At 37.9% G+C, this 18,940-nt stretch overlaps 1 protein-coding gene across 1 annotated transcript in view; it reads left to right on the top strand.

Annotated features, from left to right (window-relative positions):
• LOC127626054 (A disintegrin and metalloproteinase with thrombospondin motifs 9-like) overlaps positions 1 to 18,940 on the top strand; it is a 68,682-nt gene that overhangs the window by 37,061 nt on the left and 12,681 nt on the right. The window contains exons 25-30 of the mRNA XM_052101585.1: positions 320 to 487; positions 2,231 to 2,506; positions 8,255 to 8,416; positions 9,643 to 9,819; positions 13,911 to 14,078; positions 16,212 to 16,388. Of these exons, the coding sequence (XP_051957545.1) occupies positions 320 to 487; positions 2,231 to 2,506; positions 8,255 to 8,416; positions 9,643 to 9,819; positions 13,911 to 14,078; positions 16,212 to 16,388 (1,128 nt within the window). The remainder of the gene's footprint in view (positions 1 to 319; positions 488 to 2,230; positions 2,507 to 8,254; positions 8,417 to 9,642; positions 9,820 to 13,910; positions 14,079 to 16,211; positions 16,389 to 18,940) is intronic.

Raw genomic sequence — 18,940 nt, 5'->3', positions numbered from 1 at the left:
CAACCCTAATTCTCCCAGAGAAGAAAATATGTAAAGTTTAAATATGTATATCTGCTAAAATAATTTTGTCAGCTTGTAGGAGTACATTAGCATATCGATGGCCTCAAAGCTAATAGAAGTGGACCAGAAGACACAAGACTCCAATTTTGAATTTGTGGGGTCTTTAAATTGTGATTGTACTTTAATTACTATAAATGGTTATTATTATAGATATATAGTTGTTAATTTCTGTAGAATGTTCTACAGTTCTACAATGTGTCAAATACATTGAAATATTAAGTAGAGAGCTAAGCTGTTTAATGGTTGTTCTTTTCAACAGTGCAGCGCCACCTGTGGAAAAGGCATGCGGATGCGCTACGTAAGTTGCCGCGACCAACAGGGTGGAGTTGCGGAGGAGTCAGCCTGCTCTCATCTGCCAAAACCTCCTGCTAGGGAAGCATGTTCCATAGTGGCGTGTGGACAGTGGAAGGTTCTGGAATGGACTGCGGTACATAAATTACATAAGCTATTTTATTTATTTTTTCTCAAACTTGGTGTTATATTTTTAACAATTGAAGGATGTCACTAGAGCAGAATCTAGGTACAGCAAACTTTAATGATAAATCAAAATACAAAAACAGGATAAACGCTGGAACAGGGCAAGACTGGGAAACAAAAACAAATGTCTACAAACAATATATCAACTGGAACATGAACTGGAGAAAAACACAACAACTGACCAAGACAGAGCATACATCAGGGTATTATAAACACAAGGATAAATAAGGTAATGGAAGACAGGTGAAAACAATTGGGAACATCTGGTAGTGATGAGGGCAGTGAATTATGGGGAATGTAGTCTGGGGATACAAAAGACAGAGGCTAAACTCAAGGTAAAACAGTGAGTCATAACAGAACCCCCTCTCTAATGGGCGGCTCCTGACGCCCAAGGAAAGCTAGTAAGGAAGGGCAGGGCCAAGATGGATCTGTAGACCAAGGAGACCAGAGCAGATCAGGCAGATGGCCAGGAGACCAGAGCAGATCAGGTGGACGGCCAAGAGAACAAGGAGATGACCTTATCAGTAGGGACTGGGTCAGGAGGCCTGGGAGGTGACCACAGACTAGGGACTGGAGCCATGGAAGACGCTGAGGGCGGAGCCATGGGAGGCGGAGCCGTGGGAGGCTCAAGACTAAGAGTCCGGGAAGAGATTTGGGAACAGAAACATTTCTTCTCATCCTCCTCGGGACGGCCGCAATTGGCAACGCTGGAAATTTCCAAGCTGCTTAAAGGCACAGTTAACTTGGTGTATGGAAACATCTGGCCCACTGGAAATGTGATATGGACAATTAAGAGTGAGATCTGTCTGTAAACAATTATTGGAAAAATTACTTGCCATGCATAAAGCAGATGTCCTAAACGACTTTCCAAAACTATAGTTTACTGATATTAAATCTGTGGAGTGGTTAAAAAATCAGTTTTAGTGACTTCAACCTACGTGTATGTAAACTTCTGACTTAAACTGTAAATTGTTAACATGGCATAGACTTCTGATCGAACACTGCTCATGTGGGAGCCTATTTGCTCAATACTGTGGGAGCTGTATGTGAAACGAGTCAGTAAGGTATCTAAGTTATTTTATCTGGTTATTGGTTATGTATGTATTTAAAATATATGTCCCTTTAATACCGTTGTGTTAGCAAGCAATCTTTCAACACTATTACCTACTGAAAGTCTTTGTGTTTTCATTCACAGCTGTTGCGCCTTTTACAATACACCAATGACCTTGATAATTCTACTATTATTTTGGTGTTTGGAGCTCAGTTGTAACTGATGTGAGTTCGTTTTGTTTGAATCTCATAGCAGATGGGGCTTTGTTTGCATTGATTTGTGTCATAGGGAGGACAGGACGGATGTCTGAAATACACCGCAAAACAGATCACACTGTAAACATTTATGAGGGAAGACATTCATTACAACACAAAATCACTATAGAATATTATGTATTGCTTTAGTCCGTGACCTCCTGCTTTCTTTTGGTTTATAATGGAGACAAACCAGAAAATCAGCATCATACAATTTGGAAAATGAGGAAATCCATGTTGCAATATTTGATGCCCAAAGAATTCAATGAATGGGCCTGTTACTGAAACCTTTCAAATAGGCTTGCGTACATGTGTCACAACTTTTGAGAAATGTATTTTTTTTTTCAGTCTGTTTTCTATATAATTATGTGACTTTCTGTATTTTTAGTGCTCTGTATCCTGTGGTCAGGGCAAAACCACACGACAAGTAGTGTGTGTGAACTTCAATGATCAAGTTGTGGAAATGAGTGAGTGTGACCCTGATGATCGACCGGCAACAGAGCAGGAGTGTGCCATGCACCAGTGTCCGTCTCGCTCCAGTGATCACGGGGGCTTTTCACCTAACCATGATTCACGGAAAAAAATTGTTCCCACCGGGCGAACTGACCGTAACAGAGCTGGCAGACCCCAGTTGCATCAGTGGAGGACTGGACCATGGGGGGCAGTAAGTAAAAATAATAACAGATCTGCATGTTCTTGATTTAGGGCCCTATTTTAAGAGCACTAGCACTAAGCACTGCGCTCTGCGATAAGTCATACACACTGTAAAAAAACTTCTATTTTGTCTGATAAACTCAGTTTTGAAAGGTGTGCTAATGTTGAACTATCTAATGTAGAAAAAGTTGAGAAGTTGAAAAAAATCAATAAACTAAACTTATATGCCATTTAATCAGAGTAACTTAAAATTTTAAACAGAGAGAACACAAAAAGTCAAGTTTGACAAGAAATATTTTCTCATTTAATAAATAATGAAATCACCACCAGGTTGATTAGTGTTCACATTGATTAAAACTTTTAGAAGTTCGGTCAACTAAATTTTAAGTAAGTGTTACCTACACAACTTTTTAAGTTGGACCAACTACTTGGTATATTGGCAGGGCTGACAAATTTCCTTATGTAGAAATGTAGTTCTGCATAATAAAGAATATCTTTCTATATCAAGAATATTGAAAATGATTGTCAGCTGTACTTCAAAAAATTCAAGTTTATTGACTTAGATCTACTTACAAAAATCATTAATATTTTTGAGTTTACTGAATTTATTGTGAGTTAATTGAACTTACAATCCAACATGAATTGTTAAGTTGGTATAACTAATTTAACTGAAATTGAGTAAACTCAAAAATGCTTTAAACTGAAAAAATAAAAGAAACCAGCTGCACTCAAAAAACTCAATGGTCATGGCCACGATGTTTTGGTATTTTCGTGTAAACATGCACTAAGTCTGTGAGCTAGGTGAGATTGCATGTGCAAAGCACTAATGGGCTGGGTCAAGTGCAATTTTATTCTGAGGTTCTTCTCCGGGACCATCTGTGTCCTATTATATAAAGTAATCCATTCCCTATCAAGACCAGCAATATAAACAAAAAGAGCACATTCATAAGAGGTTGGTAGTGTAAATGGTCTTGTGGCGAGCAGGGTGTGGCCGAGCGATAAGGATGGACAGCAGGGGAGAATTATCGCAATCAGCCAGGAGAGAGATAAGGAGGAGCCAGAGCCGCTGTTAGAGAGAGAGAGAGATGCACAAAGATGTCTGTGTGTGTCTATGTTGAGGGGGTGCTGAAAAGCACACTGTTATGTGTGACACTGACAAGTGTGTGTGCTAATAAATGTGTTACGTTTGGATGTTTACCCGATTCCTGCTTCCTTCTTCATAATGTGGCAAAGATCTGCCACATCGATGCCAAAAACCCGTGATTTTGGTGGAGGAAGGATGCACCGTCATGGAGTCCTTGCCGCTGGCTGAAGATCACGGCACAGAGGAGTTGCCCGATCTGGTGTTGGTGCTGGAACACTTTGCCAGCTGGTGACCAAAAGAGACGGCTGAGTGGGTCCAGTTACCCTGCTTAGTGGGTCCAGCACCACCACCCCCTCATCCACGTCCTGTTCCGGAAGCCATCCTGTAGCGGGTCGTCGAAACAACAACACTCCCTCTCCAGAAAGTGTGTGTGTTAATAACTGTCTTACGTTTGGATGTTTACCCGGCTCCCGCTTCCTCCTTTATAATGTGGCAGAGGTCTGCCACAGGACTGTATACAATGAATTAGAAGAACGGAAATATGGACGTTTGTTCTATTGTGCATAAACTGCATCCTTGTTGAATGTCAGGTTATTTCTATGACAGTGACATTTTCCTTTTATACGGTATGCACGGAAAAGGATTTGGATTTTTGCTCCATTAAATTATAGAGAATGTAAGTAAGCAACCCCAATTCAGAAAAAGTTGGGACAGTATGAAAAATGCTAATAAAAACCAAAAGGAGTGATTTGTAAATTATATTCACCCTTTGCTCTATTGAAAGCTCAACAAACTACACATTATATGATGTTTTACCCATTGTTATTTTTTTTTTTAAATGTGCAGTGATTTCAGATCAGATTTGTTAGATATGTTGGGGCAGTCGAGTGTTTACGACTGTGAAACATCACTATTTCTTCTAATAACACTTATTACACGCATTTGGGCACTGAAGACACACATTTGTTAAATTTAGAAAGTGGAATTTTCCCCTATTCATCCATTATGTAGGTCTTTAGCTGCACAATTGTACAGTGTCATCGTTGCCATCTAATGTGCTTAATAATGTGCCACACATTCTCAATTGGAGACAGGCAGGCCAATCTAGCACGCACACTCTCTACTTACACAGCCATGCACTTGTAATCCAGGCAGTATGTGGTTTGAAGTTGTCCTGCGGGAAAATGCAGGGACCTCCCTAGAAAAGACGGTGCTTGATGGCAGTATATGTTGCTCCAAAATTGTACATATCTGTCTGTATTCATGATGTTCTCACAGACGTGCGAGTTACCTTGCCATGGGTACTGACACATCCCTGGCCCATACAGACACTGGCTTTTGGACCTGACACTAATACCAGCTTGGATGGTCCGTTTCTTCTTTGGCCCAGACAACATGACAGCTGTGTTTTTCCAAAACATTTTGAAATGTGGACTCACGGTGAAAACACGGTTCCACTGTTCTATTTTCCATCTAAGATGAGACCGAGACCAGAGAAGTCAGCAGCGCTTCTGGACAGTGTTGATGCGTAGGGCTTCTGCTTTGCATAGTAAAGTCTTAACTTGCATCTGTGGATGCAGCAGCGAGTGGTGTTGATTAACAAAGGTTTACTAAAGTTATACCAAGCCCACATTCATGATATCCATTACAGATGAATGACGTTTTTTATAAGACAGTGACGTCTGAGGGATCAGAGTTCACACGCATTCAGAAGTGGTTTTCGTCTTGCCCTTTACGCACAGAGATTTAACAGATTCCTTGAATCTTTTAACTATATTGTGCAAGGTAGAAGGTGAAATACCCCAAATCCTTCCAATTTGTCTTTGGGGAACATTGTTCTCAAAGTGCTGGATTATTTGCTGAAGTATCGGTTGACAAATTGACAAGTCAAGAACGATCCATGCTCTTAAAGGACAATTTTTGGAGGCTCCTTATACAGTATACAGTACTATGACACAATTGTCTCACCTGTTTAATATCTCCTGTTTCTCAATGCCTTGTTATTTCAACTCGTCAAATTGTTATTAGTCTTAAATTGCCTCTGTCGCAACATTTTTGGTGTGTGCTGCAATCATCTGATTTGAAATGACTTTACATATAAAAAAATCTAAATAAAATTCACAAGGTAAAACGTCATGGTTACAGATGTAACCTCCATTCCCTGATGGAGGGAACGAGACATTGTGTCGATGAGTTGACGATAGGGGTTCACTCTTGGGAGTCCAGACCTCTCTAATCTTTGAGAAAAGGCCAATGAGAATTGGCGTGTGGAATTTGCATGCCACTCCCCCGGACATAAGGGTATAAAAGGAGTGCCGCTTGCAAACACACACACACACTCAAGTTTCGCACTGAGGAGCCGAGCAAAAGACCCGGCCATTTCAGCGGTTGGTTCAGTGTTGTGGCAAGAGGGACACAGCGTCTCGTTCCCTAACGGAGGTTACATCAGTAACCATGACGTTCCCTATCTGTCACTCACACGACATTGTGTCAATGAGTTGACACTAGGGGTCCCAATGGAAAACGCCACAAGAGCTGAACCGAGTTACGCAGACTGGCGGTGCTAGATGGGCAGAACTCTGTGTGTCATCACGTAACTACCCCCAACACACTGGCAGACATGAAGCGGTCCCCTACACCTTGGGGAGCAGCGAACTGCTCAGACGTTTAAGGACTGGCTGGCCCAGCCGTAGCCTTCTCTCTATTGTTCTCCCCAAATAAAGGAACAAAATCATTCAGCTGGGGGCCACATAAGGTCCATGTTGGGGGGTGTTCCTCCAAAGAGGAGGACACCGCGGAGAGCAAACCCGGCCCTGGGGGGGCTTCAAAGTGGAATACAACACATGATCTTACCGGGTTGTGCAGAGCGGTGCAGAGGTAGGTCCTACCCAAGGAATTACTACAAACATGGTGCCCGAGGACAAAGGGCCCTCTGCCCAAGGAAGACGTGGTTTTCCAGCGGGGAAACCATTTTGCCGAATATATATCACACAGGGTTACCTAAGGAGACAACCAGCACTTACCTCAGAATGGGGGCCTAAGTGACACATGTATTGGGGTGGGTGCGAGCCATTTGAGCAATTCCCTTCCATAACATGGTCTGTGGAGCACACATTATGTCAATTATTGAAAAAAAACCATGACTTAAAAATTGTTTAACACAAATCTGATACATGTTTGTTTCATAAAAAGACTGCATCTGTGATCTTCAGGGACATTATTTGATGTCGCACTATGTTTTCAGAGTTTGGACATGGACTTTATATCCACCTGCTGGTAGAATCTCCAAACTGCAAATGCAGGAACTGAGTTTAGACTTTGCGCTGAAAACAGACGTGCTTTTAAAACGTTTTAGCACAATTGTCTATTTCTCAGGAAAATAGCAAACTGCGCTTTGTGCCCCTTAATTAACATACAATACATCCACAGCTTGCGTGCATACACCCAAAGATAGCGCAAACACTCTTAACCATGGCCTCTTATGCTTTACGCTGGCACAAAAATTGCTCTTAGATTTAGTGCTTTCACAAAGCATTTTAAGCACACAGTGGTCTTGTTGCTAGTATTGCGCTTTCAGAGCTCACAAAAATAGAGTCCCTATTCTGCATGTCCAGGGTGCTCACATAAGTATTCATAGATATTTGTGTGTAGCTTTTATTTGTAGACTTTTTAATGTTTTGATAGACAGTGAAACATACGATATCAATGTATTCACTGCATCTTAAATGTAAGCATTTGTACAGCTTTAGCAGTGTAGTGATCTTTGTGAATCATCCTACTGATAGTCGGAACAGAAATTCACAGAAGCTTTGCGATGATACAATGGCGGGTGAACTATTTATCACTGAATGAAAGAGAAACTTTTTCAGAGAAAGAGCCTTTAAAAAATGTAATAAAATGTTCTTGTTGCACTAACCTGTTTGCCAATTTTCTGGGTAAAAGATCAGTTGGGGGTTTAAGTACATCTGGCTCCCCATTAAAAAAATCAAAAATGAGAGTCCAATTTCAGACTGCTCAGAATGGTGACAGTGTTAATTATATGTATAATGTTATAAATATATCACATGTGTATGTCTTTACATATATGCGTTTTGTAAGCCCCACATTCAGACAATACACACTTCCACTTCAGTAATAACTACAGAGATACCCATCCCGGCCAAATCAGTACATGAAGTCACTTCTGAAATGTAGTTTACAAAGTTAATCCAAAGAGTGTGAAAGTATTGATGTCATAAGTACATGACCCCTCCAAGCCAACCAGGCAGTAGTATTTCCTCTTTCTGATAAATGCTGTTGTTTCCTTCATGATATCTGTGTTTTAAATAGTCTGCAATTCAGCTAAAATATTCTGTTCCATTTTAAAGGCTCTTCCTCGTTTTAAAATAGCCATTTGTGCTAATTATAGAGATGTTCTGAAAAGAGTTTTCCTTAAGCTATGTATAACATGTATCTTTCCTCACCAGAGGAATTAGATTTAATTGGTGTTTATGCATTGACATACTGTATATTTAGTTAAAGTTAATGGGGTGTGAAATTGGCCCAATGAGATTTTACCCATGTGTATATGTAAGTGCAAGCCTGTGCATGCTTGAGTTAGTGATTATGTGGAAGGTGTGTGTGTGTAGCCTTTCTATCACAAACTGAATTTTATTTCCCTTTCGCACCTCTCAGTGTTCAAGTACTTGTGCTGGAGGATTCCAGAGGCGTGTGGTGGTGTGCCAGGATGAAAACGGTTACCCTGCCAATACTTGCGATGAAAGCACACAACCCATAGAGCAACGCTCCTGTGAATCTGGCCCCTGTCCTCAGTGGTTCTATGGCAGCTGGGGTGAGGTAAGATGTATAGACCAAGTACAAACAAACACCAGGTTCAAATTAGCCATTTTGCCTCAAGGAATTGAGTTAAGTTGAATCAAATTGAACTGAGTTTCATTTAGTTACAGTACAATACAATTTAAAGTTCACCCACAAATGTAAATTCTCTCATCATTTACTCACCCTAATGCCATTCCAGATGTGTATGACTTTCTTTCTTTTGCTGAACAAAAACAAATATTTTTAGATGAATATTTCAGCTCTTTAGATCCTCACAATACAAGTGAATGGGTACCAACATTTTTAAGCTCCAAAATGCACATAAAGGCAGCATAAAGGAATCTGTAAGACTCCAGTGGTTAAATATATATATTCAGAAGCAATATGATAAGTGTGTGAGAAACAGGAATATTTAGTCCTTTTTTACTATCAATCTCCACTTTCACTTTCTTCTTCTTTTGTTTTTTGCGATTTGCATTCTTCATGCAGATCAACACCTACAAGGCACGGAGGGGAATTTATAGTAAAAACTGGCTTAAATATTGGTCTGTTTCTCATTCACACTTATCATATTGCTTCTGAAGATATGTATTTAATCACAGGAGTTTTACAGATACTTTTATGCTGCCTTTTTGTAGCTCCAACATTTTTGTACCCATAGACTTGCATTGTATGGACCTACAAAGCTGAGATATTCTTCTAAAAATCTTTGTTTGTGTTAAGCAGAAGAAAGAAAGTCATACTCATCTGGGATGGCATGAGGGTGAGTAAATGATGAGAGAATTTTCATTTTTGGGTAAACTGTACCTTTAATTGAGTTTAACATAATTGAATTGAATCAAGCAAAGAACAACCTGATCCTGAAAGCATTTCCAAAAAAAATTTTTTTGGTCTAATTTCAAACCTAATATGAAAGTGATTTATATCAGATTTGTACAAATTTGATTTCATGCATTTTTTATTTGTATTTTTTTCTGATTATATTTGGATATTTTTGCTGCTTGTCTGAATGAAGCCTTCAAACTGTCCCCACTTTTGTCTCCAGCAAAACCCCCTTTGAAATGTTTGCTTCGGAGGGCATGACATTATATTAAAACTAGTAATTGTCTGACGTCGCTCCACCAGCCACAGTCCAAGGTTTTGCAGTAGCCGTTGTTTGAAAATGCATTGCTACAAAAATGACATCCGATAATGAATCTTTCACTCCTTTCCTCTCACCCTTTTTCTCGTTTTTGCCTCCCTAGTGTTCAAAGTCCTGCGGAGGAGGGATAAAGACCCGGCTTGTCGCTTGTCAGCGTCCCAACGGGGAGCGCTTTAACGATCTGAGCTGTGAAATTCTTGACAAACCACCCGACCGAGAGCAGTGCAATACACAGTCCTGCTCTATTAACCCTCACTGGAGCACAGACCAATGGAGCTCGGTACGCTCGTAATTATTTTAACTTTTCTCCCTTCATAAGTTTTCGTTCTCACAACACACCGAGGTTTCTTTACTCTCAAGACATGAGGAAAACAAACTGAAACTCAAAGTGATTTGATCTTTATGTAAGCTGCTCATAAGAGAGTTCTGTTCCTGTTACACTTACAGACCTTACAAACATGCAGTTAAATGTTGTTTATAGCTTTATCCTAACTGAAAAATTGAGCATCTCTTCGATCAATGTGGTTGTTTGAAAAATGTTTAGTTTTCTTTTTTTGCCATTTTCTTTTTTGGGTTTCTTTTGCCTAATGCAAGTGTACTTGAGATATACAAAACATTGTTCTTTGTTGTGGGTTCTGTTCATAACAGTACAGTTGTATATTACATTTAGAATACCTTGGCAGTAAAGCCCTTATTTTCCTCCACTGCAGATCTGAAACATCTGCTCAAAGGCAGTTAAGTTTATTGTATTTAAACTATCTCTGTGTATTTCTTCAAATAGTCTCCATACTCATGAAAATGATGCTTTTTCAACCATACCTCATGTGAACTCACAGCTAACAATTTACCTATTACATTTATGGTGCTGTTTACAGTTCAGGGGAGACTTTTTGTGAACATGTGTTAATAGTTGCTATATTTTTGTATATTTAAGTTTACTTTCAAAAGTATTTTTTAAGTAAATACAAAACAACAAAGTGACGTAGTATGAAATCAGCTGTAGTTTTGTTCATTTAATGTCTTTTGATTGCCCTGCGATATTAATATTTTTCTAGCTTATATACAGTCATTATGATTTCAATATTGTGTATAATTTGTCCATCAACAAAAATCACATTCTAGACTAGTGTATAAAATTCCTTATTTCATTTCCCTTTGACCCAGGGAAGGCTAGTTAGTTTTGTCTACCTCATTCTCAATGAAAAGTCCCACAGCCATCCACATTTTATTGATGGAAAGGGAAAATGAATGCTAAAATATCCTGTAGCATCCACACGCAAACATTTATTGATATTCGTAAAAATGTTTATTGTTGTCTAAAGATGCCATGGTGCTAAAGTGTCTATGTTCCCTTCCATAACATGGTCTGTTTATGTCAACAGACAGAAAATGAAATAATTTGAATCAAATAGCAGTAATGAAGGAATGTATGAGCATTTCTTGTAAGTATTTGTATTTATTTCTGTTGTCATATATTTGTTTGAACCTGATGATGATGATGGTGGGCAAATTAAACAATTGCAAGATTTTGTTTTTCAAAGGTTATTCTTATTCATTCTTCTTCTTATTATTATTATTATATAATTAGAAAAGTATGCAACTTTTTGTCATTAGTGAAAATAATTATGTGAATTTGTAAATCAGTTATTTAGAGATGAGGAAGTCATTGGATGTTCTCTTTTATTATTTGTGTAAATTCATTCATTAAGGTATTTTCATTTTTAAATAGACAAAATTGTACTTGCTGATTGATCATATATATACTGTAACTTAATCAGTATCATTATTCATCAAAGGCATTCAATGCACATACAGCCTCAATATGTAATGAATGAAAGAAGGTATCACTGTGTTTCTGTTTTCGTATGGGGTTAGACCTTTTTGTGCTATATGAGTTCTAATGGGGTTTTTTTACGTGATCCTGCTGCTTTTATTTCTTTTCTTGTCCGAATGGGACAACTGTATCACCTATTTTAACGATCCTTGAATGGGTGTCTTTTTTGGTGCTCACTCACCTCAGTACCTATAGAAGAAATCTACGTAGCACTGTGATACTTCCTATTGGCTAGCACAGAATATTGTCCAGATCTGATGGCGATCACCCAAGTGAGCATACATCACAATAACAATGGCAAGGGCACAAGGTCATTGATGGCCTTTGATCTGTGGTTAGGGCCTTTACCGGCCTTCCCAGCTCATCTAATCAGAATGGATGCATTTCTCAGAAAGAGCTTTATTCTGATGGGAAAAATGATTGGCAAAGCTAAGGCGCCACAAAGTATGTTTGATGTCTGTGTTAGTTTGATAGTTGGGAGTACTTGCACTGGAATGCAGTGAGGCACATAGCCAATTGTGTTGTCATGTTTGGACTGATCATTTGTGGCAACAGTTTAAAAGAAAAACAAGGCAATTGTGCATGGTCCAAAAAGCCAAAACTGTTTTGTGTGAACTTAACTGTGACACTACAATCACACTTGCCTATTTTTATTGTATGCGCATGTCAATAATTTGTTGTGAATATTTCTTGAAATGTTTGTTTGAATTTTTCTGATAAGTCCATATCCATTTTAAGCCTGGGTATTTTTAGGATTGCCTGTGGTTTTAGTATGAAGGGAACTTTTTAGCTAAATGACCCTGCATTGAAATTATTTTGTGTGTAAAATGTGGTATTTTAGTTGGTAATTTGAATGTAAATCACTGGACCATTAATTTAACAAGATACATAAAATCTGAACAATGATCTGACATTTAAAATTCAGAAATAAATGGTTTATTGTCATAAAAAACAATATGAATATACTCATTAAATATTCATGTGTATTATTATTGTATGTAAAACATGTGTAGTATTTCAAATGCAATGTATTAGTTATTCAACTTATTATCATAGCAATACTTTTCAGTGCTCTAGGACTGATGTAAAAATGAGCACCAATATTTTGATGCAAGTGACTTTTAAAAAACTTTTAATAATGTTTTATATGATATGCAGTAGTGAGAGGAATAGGGGCTTTTGTAGGGTCAAATTTTCAGCCGACAGTAAATTAAAAAGGCATCTGTTATCACATTTGTACATTCTTCATGTGCAAGGCATCTGTAGGGATTGGCTAACTGATAGAATTCCGAGCGGACTGGACCTGCTCCAATGTTACGCTCATATTTGCACACATTTATACACACACATATTGTAAGATTCTGATGCAGATTGAACAAGTTTGATTTATTTTGAATCAATGGCAAGGGTTTAAAATGATTTATTAAAGTAAATCATTAAAACAGTGGTACATGGAAGTCTTGTTTTAAAGAGAAATTTATAAATTTTATTTATTTTATTTTATGTAAAGTTCTTTTCTTTTTATTTTGCAGCAGTTTTTTGGTGTTGAATTTTGTATATGTTTTAAGTTGAACCAAATGTATATATTTTGTTAAGGTAAATCTTTATAAAAACTATATATAATGAATGTTAAAAATGCTCAAGACTTTTTGTTCTGGTTTCAGAATCAATTTCATCAACTTAAACACATCAGAGACACAATATCCAATTGGGGAATTTCTGTTCTCTTAGATCCTGTATTCTGTGCATGCATGCTGGGCAATGCACTCATTCAACTTCAGACCTGTCGCATCATATTCATCCCCCCACTTTCAGGCCCTTTGATTTTCCGTTCCTCTCCCATCCAGGGGCCCAGTGAAGCCTCCCTCCCTTCCCCTCCCGTCATGGTAAAGTCGGTCAAGGGGTTAGGTCCCTCTACACATTAATATAGTAAACAAGATGTGAGACAAATATCAGCTTCATATGAACTGTAAAACAGTGCTTAATGGTGCAGGAGAAACAGATGATTAGAATGACTTTATTATGCTGCTCCTGTTGTTTATTGTATCATGAATTTGTTATTTTGTATGTCCTACTGTAAATGTCTGCAGACCTTAATCTGGGTAGATGCCATATTTAATTTGGCACGGATGAAACCAACGCTGTGAGGAATATATGTAGAGTCCATTCGGCTGTACTCTTGCAAATCTTGGTGTTGATTGTTCAGTTGACAAAACATTGAACTTTATCTACCCAAAAAAAATTCACTCTGTAAGTTAAATATAATATGCCATTTACCATGACTTAGATCCATACTTAAGTACTCTCCCACATCAGTACAATGTGTTGCCAAAATGGTAATATATTTAAAAATGATAACTGTGATTACCACAGGATTGATCAATTCTTTTGTTTACCCATAAATTCCCGTATTTGGGAATACTCAACTTTAGCCTCAAATGGCACGCTAACCCATATCTGTTGTGGTGGTGGTGAGGTAGGCTTGTTTTTAACAAGCATTTAGACTTTACTTTTGCCTTTTTCCTCCCTTTTTGCAGTGTTCTGCCTCCTGTGGGAGAGGATTCAAATACCGTACCGTGACGTGTGCCAGTCACTCGGGCCAGCAAATCCCAGAAGAGAATTGCCTGCACTTGCCCCTCCCACAAAAGCAAAGGCGTTGCAGAGGTGGGAGGTGCCCCAAGTGGAAGACAGGGAACTGGGGAGAGGTAAAACTGATACCTGAAAAGGAAAAGAAATATATATATATATATATATATATATATATATATATATATATATATATATATATATATATATATATATATATATATATACACACAGGGATGGGAGGGTTACTTTTGAAGTGTATTCCGCTACAAATTACAGAATACATGCTGTGAAATGTAATTTGTAACTTATTCCGTTAGATTACTCAAGGTCAGTAACATAATCTAAATACTTTGGATTACTTCTTCAGCACTGGTAGATTTTTTTCAGTTCATTTGAATTTAAAAACTGGATTACATATACTGTATAAAATACTAACTATTAGTAACTGTATTCCACTACAGTTACAATTTAAATCATTGGTAATTAGAATACAGTTACATTCAAAAGTATTTTGATTACTGAAGAGATTACTTTGCATTTTATTGTCATTTGTTTAATTTAATATTTAGTCCTTACTGATGGAAAACATTTATACATATAAATTATGCAATCCAAAGTGCATTTGAACAGCTGTGAAACACTTTCTTATGATGTGTGACATTCACACGAGCAGACAGAGAAGTAAGTTTGAAGTAAGTTTGGAGCAGAAGAAATAGAAATAAACCTTGTGTAACTTGTCAGCTTTACGCTAAGCTAAAATACTAGGCTTTTGTAGACTTTTTAAACAAAACACATAAATTGCATGACATGGTCTTGCAATTTTTGACATGAACGATTGAACGATAAGTACATTTGCACCAGCTCATTAATAACTCTACATGCCGGTGTGGGTTATTTTTAACTGATTTTCACTGACTGAACAACATAAACAGAATGAGCTGTTGGCATCAAGGTAGCTATCGATGATGTGAACCAATGGCAGTAAGGAGGCGTTAAGGAGTCACTTAGAAGTTTTCCTGCAAGTTCGCCAGGCGAGCTTTTACGAACCACCGAAATGAACAAAACAAAACACCTTCGTTTTGGCCAGATTTTTTTCAAAATGACATCACACCCGTTCATTCTTCAGTTTTGAACAGGTATATTTTGGCCTTTATTTGTTTGAACAGCAATTAAAGTAGATTACAGTTGAAAGTGCAAAGAAATGTCCCAAATTACCCTAATTAACCCTATTTGACTGTGAGATACAAAGTCTGATACACAAAATGCTCTCTTGACTGTACAGTTGTCATTTACAACTGGCAGACGGGTGATTTTGAAGTCTTTCTAGCTAGTCATTCCACTGTCAACCATCTTTGGAATGCTTTGGAGTGCAGCTCCTGTCTACTTGAATGGGGAGAGACCGAAATCTCAAAAACGATTGGTCAGGATTACGATCAAAGAACGTATTTCAAATCATCAATAAAATTTGACAACACTGGAATCATACATTTTGCTTCTTTACCTCATATTACACTAGAAAACTCTATTACACTATATTTTCCCTGCTTGTATAGCTAATGAGCATGTGCTCTCTCAAGTTGATTGACAGGTGATGTCTGTATCTAAAAGGTGATTGGCTCTTTTTCCTGTATGGCGGAACTTCCGTTCTATATCCGTTGACCGTTGGTCGCATAGAGCTCCTTGGTTGGGTGTTCCAGTTTCTCAATTCCATTTTAATAGAAGTGGCCTGTCACTACTAAATAAATAGTCTCTGTTTCAACCTGCAAGATGTCTCATATTGACATTTAAAAAGAAATGCTGTTGCTTAGAACCAAAAACACACACTTTGAAAACACATCACAACATGAAGAAGAGACAAAAGAAAAACCTTAGATGTTTGTGTCTAATTGGCTGTTTGCTCGAATATTCAGTGGCCCTCTTATAAAAATTGGAAAACCTATAAATTGGGCATTCAACAGGTACTGTAATGTCTAATCCTAACGCCAGCATTTTGCTGAGGTTTAACAGGCAGAATGGAGCAACTGTTTCTATTCTGTCATGCACACACACTGGCTTTGTTCTCTTCATTTATTCCTTTCCATAACTGTGAACACATTTTGATTTGTACCAAATAGGCTCATCACCGAAGTAATGAGTAGCTGAACAAACTAGAGTGGTTGCTATAATTTGCTGGGCTTTATGTAAACACACAATAGAATTTAGAATTTAAGGACAGAGTTCCATTAACCTACCCGTGTCATTCTCTGCAGTGTTCGTCATCGTGTGGAAGCGGACTGCAGCATAGAGAGGTCCTTTGTGTATTTGGCGATGAGGACGGAGCACAGGAATCTAAATGTTCCCTGCTCCCCCGCCCACCTTCTACCCAAACTTGTCGAGTTACTGATTGTGTCTCGCACTACAGGTGGAGCAATGGGGACTGGCAAAAGGTGAATATGTGAGAAATTGTGAGTGGTGTATGAGCAGTTGTAAGTGTGTGTGAGCACAAGAAATGTATTTTCTAAGCATGTGAGACATTTTCTCTGGCACGGCATGGGAAAATTGCAATATAGAGTAGGGACACACTACAAGGGCAGTGTCTGTTAAATTTCGGTTATGCTCAAATGACAGCAGTTGTGCCATAAAGTTGATTACCACAAACATTTTAAAAATAAATAAAAAAATTAAAATCAGGATTACAGAGAGGCACTTCCAAAGGAAGTAAATTGGTCCAATCAGTAAATGTTAAAACGCAATACATAATACAATATGCATGATAATATGATTTTAGTTTGATAAAATCACTTTGTGGCAGCGGGGGCGTGGTCAAGCGCCCGCTGCCACACACTTACTAACCTTTATAGTGTAAAGTTATATCCATGTTTACAACTTTGTTGTCATAACAAAGTAACACTGTAAACCCTAAAATTACAATAAACACGATGATTTAAACAACTTTACAGCTCAAATAGTACGCCATTTTTAAGAGAAGAATTAATATAAGTGCTTTTATAAAGTTAGAAGCACATTTCTCCCTTTAAACCATCCAAAAATTGGCCCCATTCACCTCCATTGTAAGTGGCTCAATGTATTCTCGATTTTTGCTTTTTATAGAAAAGGAGCGAAGATTCAAGGTTCACACAAAGGATGCTTTATTACAATAATATAAAATACGTATTTTCCATTAATATGTTACAATTAATCTTTTTGCACACTTAGGTTAAAAGTTAGTCTTCCCCTGTGGGTTTGTGTAGTGTGGACAAAATATTTTTTTTACCTGCAGTTCTATCTGTGGAACTTCCCAGAAGAGTCTACGGAAAAACTTGAACAATAGAAAAGAAAGAGACCAAAAATCTGTGAAGACAGACTCAAATCTGGGTCATCTAGCAGCATGAAATCACAACACAAGTGTAATTAGTTGAGTGCACTGCTTTAGAGAACACCTCCACTACTCCCCCATCACTGCAGACACAAGCAGCTGGAGCCTGTTAGAGTAGCTCATTTTGCCCGTTGGATGCTTAAGGGGCCAAGTTGCAGTGAACAAAGCTTGATGCTGTTCACTGTCAAAAATGTGCAGCATATGAAAGGATTCACAGAAAGAGGTACCTCTCCTTCCGACTTCCCGCTCTCTCAGTTTGAAGCAGTGGCATGCACTGGGGTCTTACTATACTTATTATAGTGAAACCATACTAATAACAGGAAAAAGAAAACTGTGTTATCCCTTTAAGCTCTGAAGGTGTTTTTAAAGATTTTCTGTTTCAGAGGCATACTCAAAATTAAAGGCTTATACAAAAGGCTCGACAAAAAACTTGAGTGTCAAGTGATTGGAATCATTGAGTGCATTTACATGCATGTTCTTACACCGATTATGCTTAATAAGCTGTTCTCAACGGCTTATCTAATGTGCGCACATGTATCCAATGTCTCTTCGCAATTTGACGTCAAAAGCACAAAATAATGCGATTGTTTAAATCTCATGTAAACATGGTTTACTTGCTTTGGTAGATTTTTTTAAATAAGAAGATTTTTGGGAGTAATCAGCATATTACTGTGCATGTAAACACGCTCAGTGTAAATGATTATTTAATGATATGGATTATGATACATTCTGAGACTCTCAACCTAAGAAACTGCTGAAAAATTACACAGAAATGTTTTGCCAGAAATGTACTATTTTTCTTATTTGACATTGTATATTTATACTGTGTATAAATAAGGTGGTTCCGAAAAACTGCTTTTGTTTCGGTCCCAATCATGACAACTGTATCTGAGAAAAAAATGGTGTTGATTTGACAAAGCAATGAAAAGATATAGAAAATGTATTTATTATAGTGTCCAAAAACATCTTCATGTATCCAAAAGCCTCTCCAAACAAATAAAACATAATAATCGTACATAAGAACTAATTACACATGCAAATACAACAATGACTAAAGTATTGCCTAGCATGCAGACATGTTTGTTGTAATGAGATTTCACAGAATGAGTGCCTATTGACTCAATGAGTCTGCATCATTAAGCCTGTGCCATTTACATGACATTATTGTGAGTAAAACAAACACACTGGTTGTATTCTACTCTTTGAGAGCTTTCCAACAATATATGACACGGCTATTTGATGATTTTTTATATTTATTTATTTTATTACTATAATTTTTTTCCCCCTTTTTATCCCAATTTGGCATGCCAAATTCTCCCAATGCGCTTTTAATCCTCATGGTCGCATAGTGATTCGCCTCAATCCGGGTGGCAGAGGACAAATCCCAGCTGCCTCCATGTCTGAGACCATCTTATCACATAGCTTATTGAGCGAGTTGCCACGGAGACATAGCACATCCAAGCTCAACTCATCACACACCCCACTGAGAACGAACCACATTATAGTAACCACAAGGTTACAATAATACAGTATATACTGTGATTTTTTTTTTTAAAACAATACCTATTTTGTGTTGGTCAAGGCTGTAGTTATTATTATGTTGCCGAACAGGCCCACCGACAG

This window comes from Xyrauchen texanus, chromosome 32 (genome assembly GCF_025860055.1).
Source record: "Xyrauchen texanus isolate HMW12.3.18 chromosome 32, RBS_HiC_50CHRs, whole genome shotgun sequence".
Taxonomy (NCBI): Eukaryota; Metazoa; Chordata; class Actinopteri; order Cypriniformes; family Catostomidae; genus Xyrauchen; species Xyrauchen texanus.
This window is presented reverse-complemented; position numbering and strand designations above follow the sequence as displayed.